Source organism: Prunus avium, chromosome 8, assembly GCF_965620075.1.
Source record: "Prunus avium chromosome 8, drPruAviu1.hap1.1, whole genome shotgun sequence".
NCBI classification, from domain to species: domain Eukaryota; kingdom Viridiplantae; phylum Streptophyta; class Magnoliopsida; order Rosales; family Rosaceae; genus Prunus; species Prunus avium.
In genome coordinates, this window is record NC_142291.1 from 34,015,688 (window position 1) to 34,031,781 (window position 16,094).

Here is a 16,094-nt window from a genome sequence, read left to right on the forward strand (position 1 = left end):
TTCAAAGCATTATTCACACATTGAAGAAAGAAAAGGGCGCATGGGAGTGACAGCACAATATTTACACATGGGAGCGGTGTCGGTGTCTTGTTGAGCTTTTTTATATTTTAAATTTTGTCTTATTAGGCCATCTCCAGTCATGAATTATATTTCAAATATAACCTTAAAATAATATAAAATCCATCTTCAGATATAAGCCAAATTTGGCCAAATTTGTAGAGTCACATCTGACCCCTTAGTCCAATTTTAGGAATGGGCCAAATTTGTAGTGGGACCCATGCACCTGCTTTTCAACAACCACATTAAAGCATGATGGATATATCTATTTTTAGGGGAATGCTAGCAACCTTCTCTCCAACCTTCTCCTTTGGACCTTCTCTTCTTTCCTCATGACATGTGTCCATTTCCTTACACTTAAAACAATGTAACTAATGCATCAAACAAGCTAACATTTTTTTCCAAGTTTACCCTTATTAAATGTTTTGTCCTTCAATTTGTTCAAAAACAATTTTACAACTCTCTTACCACATGTAAAAAATTAAATAATAAAAAAGTCAGTTTTAAAAAAAGAAAATGTCTATTTTTTTTCATAGATAATACTTCTATTTTTTTAAACACAAAAAAATGACCTAAAAAAAACACTCAATAGAAAGATCACATTTTTAGAAAGAAAAAAGACTTCTTTCAAAAGGAAGTTCATTAATTGTATTTTTTTAAACTACTAAATAAAGTTAAAGAGCATTTTCAGTAACAACTAAAAATATTATAAAAAAACCCCAAATAATCATATTCGAAGGGAAGTTCATAGTTTTATTTATATTTATTTATATCTCTTACTGCCTTTGGAGTCTGAGTATTTGAAAGAAAAAAAAAATCCTAAAATTCAGGCATACCAAATTTTCGATTTAAACCAATGTCTCTCCTTACTCCCTTTTGAGTCTTTCAAAAAACAAAAAATAAAACTAACGTTTTTTCTTATTTAATTTTTAAGATTTATTTGAATGTCTCGTTAGAGTCTTTAAAAAAAAACGTTTTTTCTTAATTAATTTTTAACAAGTTGGTAAGAAGTTTGTAAAAAATTTGGATAAAATAAAGGAAACATTAAAATCAATATATTTAATAAGGGTAAATTTGGAAAACAAATGATAGCTTGTTTAATGCATTAATTACATTGTTTTAAGTGTAAAGAAAGGGACACATGTCATGAGGTAAGGGGAGAAGGTCCAAAGGAGAAGGTTGGAGAGAAGGTTGCTAGCATTCCCCCTATTTTTAAAAGCCCGTTTCAATTCGTAGTATTTAGGAAAAAGGTCAAAAAAAAATTGTTGATTGTTGATAATGACGGTTGGAGGTCAGACCTACACCTTCCTTTTTAAAATAATAATAATCTATATATATAAAGCAAAATGCAGAGAATGGTGAAACATTCAAAATACCAGAAAATGCCCTTGGTTAATGCAAACATTAATAATTGAAATTATTAATTAAATGAGGATAATATGGTAAATTCATACTTTTCATATTTAAAAAAAATTAAAATTAAAAGACAAATCAGATAATGGATTCTATTTTTATGGAACACAACTACCCATTATCTTTTTTAATTCTAAAATAAATTTAAAATTTTTTTATAAAAAAAACCTCTTGCAGGCGCGGAAGCGCGTGCAGAGAGGCTAGTAATAATAATAAATGTGGTTAGCTTTTCAAATCTTTTTAAAGTGTTTTCTAAAAAAAATTATAAAAAATTCTTATTCATGAGAGCTCAAACATTGAAACTCACCCTTTCTTTTTTTATAAATGTCTTCACGTTTTTAAATGTTTGGTGTAGTCCGAGCGTAAAATTATTCAGATTCCTTCAGGATAAGACGTGACACGTGAACACAAAATCTTATCAGAAATTTTGTCTCTAAATAGTATTTTAATTAAATTAAACAATATATAGTTGTGGAATATATGAGTGTTGTACCATAGTTTTTCTCAAAATAATAAAATATGAATAATCCTAAAATATAGCCATGCATAGCTGGAGATGGAAAAATTTAGCCCTGCACTATTCTTTAAAAAATTAATATTTTGGAGGGCTAAATCTTTAGCCATGAACTACATTTAGCCCTATGGCTGGAGATGGCCTTAATCACCCAAAGTTTAGGTTCTAACTTTAAATAGCTTTATAATTACAATATACTTCATTTTTATAGAAAAATATATTTAAGAATTCATTATAATGATTAAATTTTAATATTACAAGTTTAATATTTTAAGTATAACCCAAATTCTAGCAACTTAAAAATAATGAAAGAGTATAAAAAGTTGATTTTAGATAAAATGAGAAAATCAAATCAAATTCATGACACACATATAAATGACATATGAAGACATTAAAATAAATATAGATTATAGTCATGTTCATAATAAACAATTAACATTTGTGAGAAAGATCAACAATAAATATAGCTATAAAACAATTTCATAATTATAAGGTTTTCAAAATACTGGTCAAGTGACCCTCCGCCAATGATTTAGTCTATACTTTTCAAATTACTGAGAAGGGTCAAGGCCCTCCTTTGCTTTTGAGTTGGGATTTATCGGGAGGTTTCCATATACAATGACCAACAACTCTATGGGAAGAAGCTTCGAAGAAAAACAAATCCTAATGCAAGGACATTTTCTAGTGGTGGACTTCTAGTATTCCACCGTCAAATGTGCTCCATACAAAAAGAAAAGAAATACTCTATTACAGTGGAACTCCCGGGAGAAGAAAACAAAAATCCAAATTGAACTTTAACAGCAAAATAAAAGTACAAAAAAATCAAGAAAGTTAAAGGCATTTTATAATGCACTTTGATTGGTATGTCGGATTCCTAGTATGTAAATGACTGTAAACATTTTGTTATTATAATGTGGGTAGATAAATACATCAAGTTTTATACGATAGCGTGATTTACGGACTTTTGCTTTTATATTATCTCTTTTCTATAATTTTTAAATAAAAGCCAAAATAAAAAATAAAAAAAATAAAATAACAATAATGCTACGTGAACCACCTTATTTATCAATTTTAGTGACAAATGACCTGGCAACTCGTGCACATCATCTATTTTTGATTACTCATATTTTGACCTAATTATTAAGTATATATTTAAAAGTATAAACTTAAACCGTTTATAGAGAAAAAGAAAAAAAAACCCAAATAATCACTCCAGATCTGTCATGGCCTCAATTCCCCAAAATATGCCATGACCATTGAGATTCAAACCCACGATATGTTATATATGAAGTGTTAAATTTTTTGGATTTGGTTTATTTCCCAGTGAATATAATTTTCAAATGCCATTGGCTATAGTTCTTTTTGATCTTTGGTTTCTTCTGCTCTACTGTTGCCCTTTCAGTACAACTCTTTTGAGATTCAAGCCCTTTCAATAGCTTCCTCGTTGTTTCAAGGAGGGCCTGTAATTAATTATCTCAACTTTTTTTTTTGTTTACAACTTTGATAAAATCTAAATTGGTTATATAGATGCAAAAATAACAATAGACATATTCCACACTTTTCCGAATATATAATAGTTATAAATAAATAAAAGTAGAGAGGAAATATGTAGGTTGCAGCCTGATTTACCAACTTTTGCTTTTGTGTTCTCTTTTTTCCACAATTTCTAGGTAAAAGCCGAAACTGGATAATAAAATAAAAATATATCCTAGTTTTTTTTTATTTAAACTAGGATATATTTGTATTGACCCCATAGACAACAATTGTACTAGTTCAGAATTGACTATATGCACACTATAGTTACAAAAACAATCCAGCAAAATCATCAAAGCTTGAAAAATGTATAGAAGAAATAGCCCAAGCACTTTCCGCGAAGAAATTGTCATGTATCACGCGCATTCAGACAAAAGAAAATGGTATATATAAATTACAATATCCGAGACGTGGCCGACAAGCCACAATGGACGCATGAAAATATAAATTAAAGTAAAATATTACTTACATAGAAAAATTAAATTTTAAAAAATGGGGTTAACCGTAACTACCAAAGCAGTCGAGAGCAAGTCCACAGTGGTGGCTTCCCTTTCCCCAGTTTGACATTCAGGCTCGAAATCCTAAGGCCCGTTTGGTTCACGGAATGAATTTGAGGGGAAATCAATTCCCATGTCATTTCCCAAAGAATGGGAATGAAAGATTCCTTTCCCACATTTGGTAATGTTGGGAAAGTAATCGGGAGATTTCACTTTGTTTCCTTTCCCATGTTTGTTTTGAGTAGGAATGGAAAACAAAATTTGTATAATTTTCCAATTATACCCATATTAAATCAAATAAAAAAAGAATGCATTTAATGATACGTTGTAATTATAAATTGTTCATAGGGACAAAATAGTCATGAAAATTGTGCATTGAATGTTGGCACATTTTCCCAAACTTTCCCATGAGGAGGGAAAACAAAACCCAAGTTAAGAGGGGGGCATCACTTTCCCCTCTACTTTCTCATGTGCCAGGAATCCGTTTCCCATTCCCGGACTTACCAAACATGGGAAAGCAATTGAATTCTCATTCCCATGCCTCCTTTACCATGAACCAAACAGCCCCTAAGGGTTTCTTTCATCCCAATGTAACAAAAAAAATGCAACTACCAAGTCACTTCAATTATTTACAAAATTGCCATCTAAAACTCCCTGACGATCTATAATCGAATATAAATAATTGAAGCTATAATTAAAGCAAATCTGATATTTGAGATGAATGGGGTTCTCCTTGAAGAAGAAAGAGAATCTGATATTGTTAATTAAGTTGCCCCTGGGATCCTGTTAGGCGAGAAAGAGAGAGAGCTACAAAGGTCTGTTGCCTTGCCCTGCTTGTTTAGAATGAAAGAGAATAAAAAGCAGTAAATAGAACTTCAGTGGTAAGTAGTCTTCAACGTATATAGATAAAAGGGAAGTTTAAAAATTGGACGCATTGATAGACATGGGCTTAAACTAATTGGCTAAAATTTATGTGTTCCTCACTCATCAGCAGAATTCAAATCCCTATCCAAGTATTTAGATTAGATTTTATTAAAATATCGCTTGAATAAAAAATTAAATTTAAAAAAAAACTGGACGTATGGATTAAATGTAACAACCACGTCATATTAAAGTAATTATGTCAGTTCCATTATTTACAAAATTTTCATATTTTTTGGTGATCATCCTGAAAAATTTCACTAATGAAGATAAATTACAATTTTGATTTACCAATGAAACCCGCTTAAAACACTACCCTCACAATATGTTTCTCTCACACCCTTTGCTCAATATTTTTATGCACTTGTGAACTCTCTCACACTTCTCTTTCACTCACTTTGCACTTAAGCTCTTATTGCTCCCTTGCATATGCTCCTTTTAAAACATGTTTCACTTAAATTGCTCCACACACCATAGAAAACCTAAAATCATTGAATTATTTTTTGTTTATGTTTGGGCCCAAATTTAACACGCCAAAAACAAAAGCCCACACCATCTCCTAGGCCGCTTGTATCAGACGACCTCAAGCCCATCAGCACGACCCAGCCTATTAAATGAGTGGACAGGCCAAAATCACGGCCCAAAACATTAAAGGGCTTGTGAACAATAGGAATCAGAAAAAACTTGGGCCTCGAAGAAATCCAAAGTTAGGCTCAAAAGCAAATTAGACTCAAGCTGGCCTTCAAAACGGAACAGTTCCACGTGATCCCTGACTTGGAGGAGTCAATAATTTCGGCTGAAAACTGGAAATAGAACAGGAGCAGGTATAAAAGAAGAAAAAATCTAAAGTAGCTTGCTACCAGAAGATTAGAACCCTCTTAGTTTATCTAAAAGATATTCTGATATTTTGGAGGAATACCATTTTCGAGGATAAGCAGACTCTGTTTTTATAAAAAGAGAGATAAGCGGGAAACATGAAACTGTCCAAAAGCTGAGAGCCAGCCATCTCCAAGACTCCAGACCTTTTGCAGAAGCAGGTGGAATGGAAGAACAGGCAGGGCACTCCATCAAAAATACAGAAGTAGTCACCTCAGGAACTAATCGTTGAGTGCTTACTCGCCAGAAAATGGATAGAACCCCTGTTTATTTCATTTTAAAATTAAAAAGATCTTTTGATTACTTGCCGCCCATTCTCGGAGGAACACTTCCTATATATATAGGAGAGGGTGAACAGAGCAAAACACAATCAATCAACCAACCAACCAACCAAAACTCAGTCAAAAGACAAACACTCAAATGATCACTTGATCACAAAAATCCCAAATAAGTCCCAACAGACTTCGAGCCTGAAATATTCAAAAGCTTGCCAACAAGCTTGCAGAATCATCTTGTCTTCTCCCAGCAAAGACAAGTCTAAATCACTACCTCTGGTTTGAATCCCAGTTCACTAATCAACAATAACGAGATTTCTCTCGTTACAAATTTGGTTCAGTAAAAGCCAAGCTAAGCAGAGTTTCGAGTTTTCTCAAAAATGAAAAACTCAACAAATTTGTGAAGAGCCCTGACTAAGCAGCACAGGTATTACAGCTCATTTCCAGCTCGAGTCCAGCCACTTCTACCCCTTTCAGACTGGAGAAGTCCCAGTTCTGCCCATCCAAAAAACCTTCCAGGGTTCGAAACAGATTAAAGCTCTGCCAAACTCAAGCTTTGGTATCGATTTGCAGCTGAAGCCTAGCATTTGAAGTTGTTAAAAGTCCAGTCCAGCACAGGCGTACCCAATCCAGCCCAGAACAGAGGCAACTATCCAGACAGAAATGGAAGCGCAGCCCTCTTCTTGTCCTTGTATAGTCAGTTTTTTTCCCATTTTGAGTCTTGTAAAAGGGAGTTCTGCCTGAAATCGGTTCAATCTGTCATCTTTCATTCTGGCCAGAACTACCGGTTTTCGCACTGAGATAAATTGTAAAAGTCCTTACCAGTCTAAGGCATAGAAAAGAACTTACTTGGGAGATATTCCTCACCCAAATTCACAATCGTTTGGTCAAAGTTAGTAGCTTGGGGCGCAAGTTATTTTTACCATAAGTCTGTTAGGGTTGAAAAATTGCTAACAGTGGCACGCTCAACACATAAAGAAAGTTAATTCGCTGACCAAAACATGGTCTTTGAATTAATGGGGAACTTTGCCCTGTCATCTCAGGAAGTAAATCAGAACGGGTGAACAATTTGGCACGCCCAGTGGGACTTCTCAGTATATACACCCTGCAGTATTTTGAAAGTATATGTATATTGGAAGTTCTAGCCAGAACCCATATCACACGATGGAACGAGACCAAGCAGCTTTCCAAGAAGGACCAGACTCGGAAGAAAGTGACGCTAGACAATCAGCCCATGGAAGTACAGGAAGCAGACGTTCCAGAACTGGTTCCAGGAGGCTGAACCAAATACAGGAAGCCGTGTTCCGACAAGAGGCCACAACACAAAGGAGTCAGGAGTCTTTGAACAACATAACAGCCATGATGCAGTGGCAAGTTAACAGGCAGTTCAGGAAAGACCGCGAGGCCGCTATGGCCAGGATTCCAAATCCTGACGCCGTAGTGCAACAGTTGGACCTTCCATACGGTCCTCCACCAGGACTGGCATGGCCTTATCAAGAGAATCCTCTTATTTCACAGATAGCTGGAGTACCGGGACCCGAAGAAATCCAAGCTGGACAGAGGGGCGGAGCCCTTCTAGCCCAAGAACACGAGGCCCCAGCCAGGCCAGAAGGTCTTGCACCAGTACAGGTTCCCCAGAATCGGCCAGAACCGCCTGCACCACAACCTGTGGCCCCACGAGATCAACCATTGCCACTCCTGCCTGAGGCGCCAGCCATGCCACCCTACAGACCAAGAAGAATGGACCCCAATCCATTCCCTCCACTAGCAAGGGGCAGGAGAGGCAGATGGGGAATTAACCCTTTTGCCAACAATGACAGGAACAGACCAGGGGCAAATTGGAGAAACCATCTGGAGATTAAAGAAGAGGAAGAACACAGGGAGGAAGCTCCGCCCCGACCATACAGAATAGAGCATAGGTTTGATAATGATCAGCCAGAAAAGGGACGAAATCCACGTCCTGTCAATGCTTTGAATGACATGGGGGCACTACAGAGAATGATCAGAGAAATGATGGAGCCAGAGGCCAGGAGAGGAGAAAGCCCCATCTACAGAAAGCCGTACCCGGCTTACATAGATCAGATCCCTTTACCTGCAGGTTTCAAAGTACCAAACTTCACCTTATTTAACGGAGAAGATCCTCATGCTTCGTCCGTTGAACACATAGGCAGGTTTTCTGTCCAGTGTATAGCCATAGAGAATAATCCTCTGTTAAAGCTAAGGCTTTTTGGGAATTCTCTCTCCGGACAGGCTTTCACCTGGTATACTAGTTTGCCAGCCAATTCTGTTCAGACCTGGGAGCAAATGGAAAACATTTTTCATGACTATTATTTCAGGATCCAGCCAGAAGTCACCATCAGTGATCTTGCCGCTCTTAAGCAAAGCGAAGACGAACCTGCCCAGGATTTCATAACCAGATTCAGGAAGCTCAAGATGAAGTGCCGAATTCCCATGGAAGAAAGACATTTCATTCAGATGGCTCAGACCTCCCTCAAAATTTCATTAAGAAAAAGATTTGACGGGGTGCTGTTCGGAGATCTGGCAGAACTGGCAGACAAAGCATCCAAATATGAGGAACTGCTGGGGGAGGAACAGCAGAAGAGGAACTCTTCCAAAGGCACATATTACAAGTCCCCTTCTTCTTCAATTCATTTGATTGAAGTAAAATCAGAAGAAGACACAGATGGCTCGGAGGAAAGAGAGGTTGCAGTGGCAGAAATGGCAAAGTTAAAGCATCCTATCAGCTGCAAAGCCCTTACAAAGCCACCAAAGGACCAGAAGCCGCCACCATTTACAGGAGGATTTGTTCCAAACAAACCAACACAGAACAAGGTCTACTCTTTCGATCTAACTAAGGTCGATGCTCTGTTCGATGAAATGTTGGCGCAAAAGGCAATAGAGACGCCTCACAAGCTGCCCAAACCAGAGGAGCTTAAGGGCAGGCAGTATTGCAGATGGCACAACTCTTGGAATCACTCTACTAACAGTTGTGTCGTGTTCAGAGATGTCATACAGGAAGGAATAACTGCAGGAAGATTGAAACTAGCAGAAAAACCACCTTCAGTCACGATGGATCCGTTTCCCCAACCTCAAGTTAACATGGTCAATTTAAATTGGCCAGAACGAAGGGAAAATGCCAGTTCCAGCAGAAGCGGGAGAACTACAAAGGAGAATTTTCAAAGGCCAAAGGCGACCATCTCGGCCGGGATAGTACTATGCAGTAAATGCAAGTGTGAAAGTGAGTTAGAAGTTACTCTGGACAGGCAGAAACAACCCACGCACGGCGTGTTTGACCGGATTGGAACGTCGCACCAGCAAGGCCTAGCTCCGATTCCTCTCAGAAACAGAGTCAGACAAAGGGATTATCTCAGGCCAGTTCAGCAAAACATAAGAATGCCAGAACAGCCTAAGGAGGAGATACCAATTAGAATGCCAGGAAATGATAAACCTTTGGCAACTATCATAGAGGGAAGATGGTATTCCGTTGGAAAAAGCGGCAGACCAACCTTAGAATTAACCAGAACTCAGAAAAGAAGGGTTCAGAGGCAATACTCCACCTTCCTTAGAAACAGGAAAGATGTGCAGGTCTTGACAGAACCAAATTCTGCCGGGAGAAGAGAAGATCCAGAAACAATTCCTCAGGAAGAACAGACAAAACATAAGTCCCAAAAGCTGATAAAAACAGAATCCTTCATCTGTTCAACCTCATCTCCCGCCGATCAACCCAAACTTCAACAAGTACAAGAAGGGCCAGAACCTGTTCCAGAAGAAGAACAACAAGGCTGGACTGAAGGAAACGAGGAGGAACAGTTGGACTATGAGCCATCTGCAGATGATCAAGCTGGTTTCCTCGAAACAGGAGAACAAGGAGACTGGACAGAGGAGATGGAATACGATGGGGGATTAGATGAAGAAATCGAAGCTTTTGGGGCAGAATTGGAGAACTTGTTACAAGGTGATCTTGGCATTAACATGGTATTCATCCTATCAGAGAGGTTCAGGGCAGCAGAAGGACAAGGAAGCACTCTAGAGGGAGACGTACTCTCGCAAGAAAGCTTCGAATGCAGACTGGCGGAAGTAGAAGGAGCGCCAGAACAGCAAGTGCCTGCTGCCAGAACAGGCGGAACCACCATGAAACCAGTTGCAGAACAGCTTTGTTTCTCCAAACCAACCGAGGAAATGGCCAATCACCTCAGGCCTCTATTCATAACTGCAAACTTTGGAGGCATCCCTGTTTCCAAGGTAATGGTAGATGGAGGCGCAGCCATTAACCTTTTACCACACAGACTGTTGAGTAAAATGGGCAGAACAGAAAAGGATCTAATTCCAACACGTCTGACCGTCACCAACTTTGCCGGGGGCATCACTAAGACTCATGGAATTTTGGACGTGGATGTCATTGTTGGGACCAAAAAGCTGAAAATTGCATTCTTTGTGGTGGACACTACTTCTACTACTTACAATGCATTGCTCGGAAGAGACTGGATTCACCAAAGCCTCTGCGTTCCTTCTACTCTGCATCAGCAGCTAGCTCTTTGGCATGAAGAAGGTTACATGGAGATAGTAGAGGCCGATCCACGGCCATTTCTGCCTTCTGCCATGTGTTTTGAGGCAAGATACTATCACGATGACCTTGGTCCTTTCATTTTCTTTGGAGTCAACCAGAACGGCCGCCCTCATGGTGTCACGGCCCAAAGGCTCATTGAAGACGGTCTGGCCAGTTCTCTAGAAGACTGGAATATGCCTTTTGTTCTGAACCTCCAGAACTCCGATGTTTAGTCCCAATCAACAGGAAAAGGATCGAGCTGCAACAATCCGATCCATTACAAAAAGATTGTTGATATACTGGGAAGAAAAGAAACTCATCGTGCAGAATCCAGCCATTAATATGGCAGAATTCACGCATGAGAGCATCAAAGAACAGGAAGAAAGTTTACAGGAGGAAATATTGGACTTTGCACCATCAGCACTAGATGATTCCTTACCAGAAGTGGAAGATCCATTACAGGAGATTAATCTAGGGATAGAAGAGGACCCAAGACCCACTTTCATTAGTGCACTATTGGAAGAACCGCTCAAAAATGAAATCATCGCACTTTTGCATGATTTTAAAGACTGTTTTGCTTGGCATTATCACGAGATGCCAGGATTAGACAGGAAACTGGTAGAGCACAAGCTGCCTATCAAAGAAGGCTACCTTCCAGTTAAACAGGCCAGAAGAAGAATGTCCATGGAAACAGAATTAAAAGTCAAAGAAGAGATAGAAAGACTGCTTAAAGCAGGATTCATCAGGCCGGCCATCTACACTGACTGGCTAGCCAATATTGTGCCAGTTCTAAAAAGGAAAACAGGGGCAGTTAGGATCTGTGTGGATTACAGAAATCTGAATGAAGCATCCCCCAAGGATGAATACCCTATGCCTATGGCAGATATGCTAGTAGATGGAGCTGCCCAGAACCAAATGCTATCTTTCATGGACGGCAACGCAGGGTATAACCAGATCATGGTAGCAGAGGAAGATATCCACAAAACAGCTTTCATGTGTCCAGGGCACATAGGTGCTTTTGAATACACTGTAATGCCTTTTGGCTTACGAAATGCAGGAGCCACTTATCAAAGAGCAATGAATTCTGTTTTCCATGATATGATAGGACATTCTCTAGAAGTATATATAGATGATGTGATAATTAAATCCAAGGAAGCTGAAAGTCATGTGTCAGATCTGAGAAAGGCATTCCAAAGAATGAGACAGCATAAATTGAAAATGAATCCTAAAAAATGTATTTTTGGAGTGCAGGCAGGAAACTTCTTGGGTTTTTTGGTCCATCAAAAAGGCATAGAAGTCGATAAAAATAAAGCAAAGTCCATCATAGAAGCTCAACCACCTCGGAACAAGAAGGAGCTGCAAAGTCTTCTGGGAAAAATTAACTTCCTAAGAAGATTCATATCCAATTCCGCGGGAAAGATTCAACCCTTTTCTTCCTTATTAAGGCTAAAACAGGAACAGATCTTCAAATGGGAGGAACAGCACCAACAGGCTTTTGAAGAAATTAAACACTATCTGTCAAATCCACCAGTTCTGTCCCCACCAAAGAAGGGCAGACCGCTCAAACTCTATGTGTCTGCGTCAGGAACATCTATTGGAAGTCTGTTAGCCCAAGACAACAACGAAGGGAAGGAGCAAGCGGTATACTATCTGAGCAGAACTTTGACAGAAGTAGAAAGAAATTATTCTGTGATCGAAAGGCTTTGTCTGGCTTTATATTTCACTGCTATAAAACTCAGACACTACATGCTGCCATTTACCATTTATATCATTGCCAAGACAGACCTAATCAAATATATGCTAACAAGGCCAATGCTAAGAGGCAGAATTGGGAAATGGACTCTGGCTCTGACAGAATTTGCTTTCAGATATGTCCCTCAGAAAGCTGTCAAAGGACAAGCTGTAGCAGACTTCCTAGCCGATCATCCAGGGGAAGAAATTGAAAATATGGACTCTTTGGATATAGCAAATGCAGATCTATTGACAAGAGCTCATGTTTGCCTTAACAATCCCATTTATTCGATTCATCTCACACCATGGAAGCTGTATTTTGATGGATCAAAAACTGACTTAACTTCCGGAGCAGGAATTGTTCTAGAAGAACCTTTGGGAGTCAGACATTGTTATTCTTTCCAGTTGGATTTCCAATGCACCAACAACAGAGCTGAATATGAAGCTTTAATCATTGGCCTTGAAATGTTGGTGGAACTGGGAGTCCAGTCTGTGGAAATCCTGGGAGATTCTATGCTTGTTTTAAAACAGATTGCTGGAGAATACAAATGTTTGAACCCTGCTCTAGTTGTCTATTTAGTAGCAGCTAGGAATCTGTTGACAGAATTCAGGGAAGCCACTTGGGAACACATCCCAAGAGAAGAGAACTTTGCAGCCAATGAACTGGCTCAAATAGCTACAGGAATACAAATCCCGGAAGATTGTGTGCAAAGGATAATTAGAGTAGGAAAGAAAAGTCTGCCATCTGTTCTGACCAGAGGAATGGAGGTAGATGTCAATTCTGCCATAATCACTGAAGATGATTGGAGAACTCCCATCATAAACTACTTGCAGTATCCAATTCTGCCTTCTGAAAAGAAAGTCAGAATCATGGCTTCAAATTATCTTATGTGGAATGAAGATTTGGTCCGGAAAAGCAAGGATGAAGTATTGTTAAGATGCTTGGGAAAGAAAGAATACATGAAGATCATGGGAGAAACTCATGAAGGGATATGTGGAGCACATCAAGGTGGAAGGAAAATGTGTTGGCTAATCAGAAGGTATGGTTATTTTTGGCCAACCATGATGAAAGATTGCATTAACTACTCCAAGGGATGTGAAGCTTGTCAAAGACATGGACCGATCCAGCAGGTCCCTTCGGTTCCCATGAACCCAGTAGTCAAGCCATGGCCGTTCAGAGGATGGGCAATGGACCTCATTGGCAAAATTTATCCAGCCAGCAGCCAACAGCATTGTTTCATCATTGTAGCCACGGACTATTTTACCAAGTGGGTGGAAGCCAAGCCTGTTAAGTCTACCACATCTCAAGAAATCATCACTTTCATAGAAGAATAGATCATACAAAGATTCGGCATTCCGGAATCAATCACTACCGATAGGGGATCTTCTTTCATATCCGGAGATATGCTGAACATGGCAGAAGCGATCAAATTTAAGCTACTCCAATCCACACCTTATTATGCTCAAGCCAACGGACAGGCAGAATCAAGTAACAAAGTGATAATCAATATTATCAGGAAAATGCTTGAGAAGAATCCAAAGCAATGGCATGAGAAGCTGTCAGAAACCTTATGGGCATATAGAACTTCGAAAAGAGAGGCGACTAGTATGACTCCATATGCTTTGACTTATGGTCACGATGCAATTCTGCCTATGGAGATAGCAGTCCAATCCCTCAGAATTGCCCATCAAAACGAATTGGTTGGAGAAGACTATAACCAAGCCATGTTATTAGAACTGGAAGGGTTGGATGCAAGTAGGATTGATACCCTCAACAAACTCTTAGCAGGAAAACAGGCTGTGTCAAGAGCATACAATAAGAGAGTTAAAAACAAGAGTTTTGAAGAAGGAGAAATAGTCTGGAAAGCAGTTCTGCCCCTCGGAACACATATAGCTGGTTATGGAAAATGGTCACCAACTTGGGAAGGACCTTTCATAATTAACCAAGTCCTAGGATTAGGGGCGTACAGACTACAGGATCGAGATGGAGAAGTCCATGCTACGCCAATCAATGGCAAATGGTTAAAGAAATTCTATCCAACTATGTGGGATTCACAGGCTGTGCAGACAGATCCTGGGATAGAAAGGCAACAACTTAAAACTGTTGTTTGATCTTGTTTTAAGATTTAATTCGGTATTAGTATAAGCTTTTATTTCAGTTTGTCAAGAGAAATCGAAATTCCAAAAAAAATAAATAAACTTTCATTTTCAAATAGTCACTTTGGTGACTCAACCAGTTCATTACAATTCCAAAATCTGAATGTTAAAATCCTAGTTTTCTAAGGGTTTCCTGCAGACTCGTCTTCTTAATCGAGAGCTCCTTCTGAAGCAGTACTCCCTGGTGGATTGAAGCCTCTGCAACTTCCAAAGCTGGCCTGGAGGCTGAAACCATGGTCTGCACCAGGAAAGTGGCCTTAGTCTTGGAGCTCAGTCCAGCACCCAGCCTGCGCTGTACCTCCCTGCGTTCTGCCAGCTGCTTTTGAAGCTCCTCAATCTGCTTCTCCAGCCTGTCTGCAGTAGCCTTGGCCTCTTTGTACCCCGCGACCATCTGATCCAATTCTGCCTTCTGTTTTGCATAATCAGCCAAATTAGCGTCATGAGTTGTCTTGCAGAGTTCAGAAGTCTCGAAGGTAGGCTTGAGATCCTCATAGCGATCGTGAAGGTTAAGCACATCTCTGGCCAGGTTCAGACTTATCTCAAGAATTGGCCTAGGAGCCATGTTCTGCCTGTGCAGCAGGTCCAGATCTTTCATCAGTTGTTCTACAGCTTCCCTATTTTCCTCCAGTTCCAGCTCAGTAGATTGCCAGACCTTCACCCTCTCCATGGCCTCATCCACTGCTTTGAATTTGGTCTTGTTAGGGGTAGAACTGAGTTTCTCCAGCCTGTCCAGTTGGGCGTCCAAGTCCATAGCCTCGAATTCAGCCAATTCTGGGTCAGCAAAAGAGGCTGTGATGGTTGAAACAGCACGGGATTGGACGGGCATCTACAAAATCAAAATTATGGATTAGGAAAAGGCAGAAATAAAAGAAAAATTCATGACATGGTGAGAACTTACAGCTGCGAGAACAGGCTTCAAAGGACTAATAACCACTGCCACGGCTCCTGCAGCTCCGGGCACTTCCACCTAAAAAGAATAAGATGTAAAAGAAAACAAGGACATGATAAAGCACGAAGGATGGACAGAAATAAAAGGACAAAGACCTACCATGGCTTCAGATATAGTAGCAGTTAAATCTGCTTCAGATTCTGGGGTTGCAGCAGGAAGCTCCACCTGCTCCACAGGCCCCAAGGCAGATGGTTCTGCCAGGCTCGCAACCGGAAGTTCTACCCGTTCCACAAGTCCCGATTCTGCCAAAGCCTCCATATGCTCCCCAGACCCTAGCATTGCCTGTTCTGCTTGAACTGTGACAGAGAGTTCTGCTTATTCTACAGGCTCGAATGCAGGTTGACTGGTTGAAGCGGCTACAGGAACTTCTACCTGCTCCACTGGCTCTGAAACAGAAGACTCTGGTTGTTCCTCAAATACTGGAGCTGCAGTAGAATGTTCAGCCTCCGTGTCCTCAAAGGCGGCCAGTTCTGAGCCAGTCAGCTCTGTCCGGGGAATGGCACGCTGTTGTTGAGCCAAGGCAATGCTCTCTGCGATCACCTCAGCCGGGATCTCCTCCTAAACAGACAAACAGAAATCAGGAGTTAGAAAAGAAAAAGCAGAAAGAGCATGTCTACAAATGACC

At 39.7% G+C, this 16,094-nt stretch overlaps 1 protein-coding gene across 1 annotated transcript; it reads right to left on the minus strand.

Moving 5' to 3' along the window:
- Positions 1 to 14,626: 14,626 nt before the first annotated feature.
- LOC148292613 (uncharacterized) lies at positions 14,627 to 15,346 on the minus strand. The gene has a single exon (XM_088245447.1). It carries the CDS (start codon positions 15,344 to 15,346, stop codon positions 14,627 to 14,629), a length of 720 nt encoding a protein of 239 aa, XP_088101573.1.
- Between the last annotated feature and the right edge of the window lie 748 nt (positions 15,347 to 16,094).

Coding starts and splice junctions, on each gene's coding strand:
- LOC148292613 (XM_088245447.1), bottom strand. CDS start 15,346: ATGCCCGTCCAATCCCGTGCTGTTTCAACCATCACAGCCTCTTTTGCT.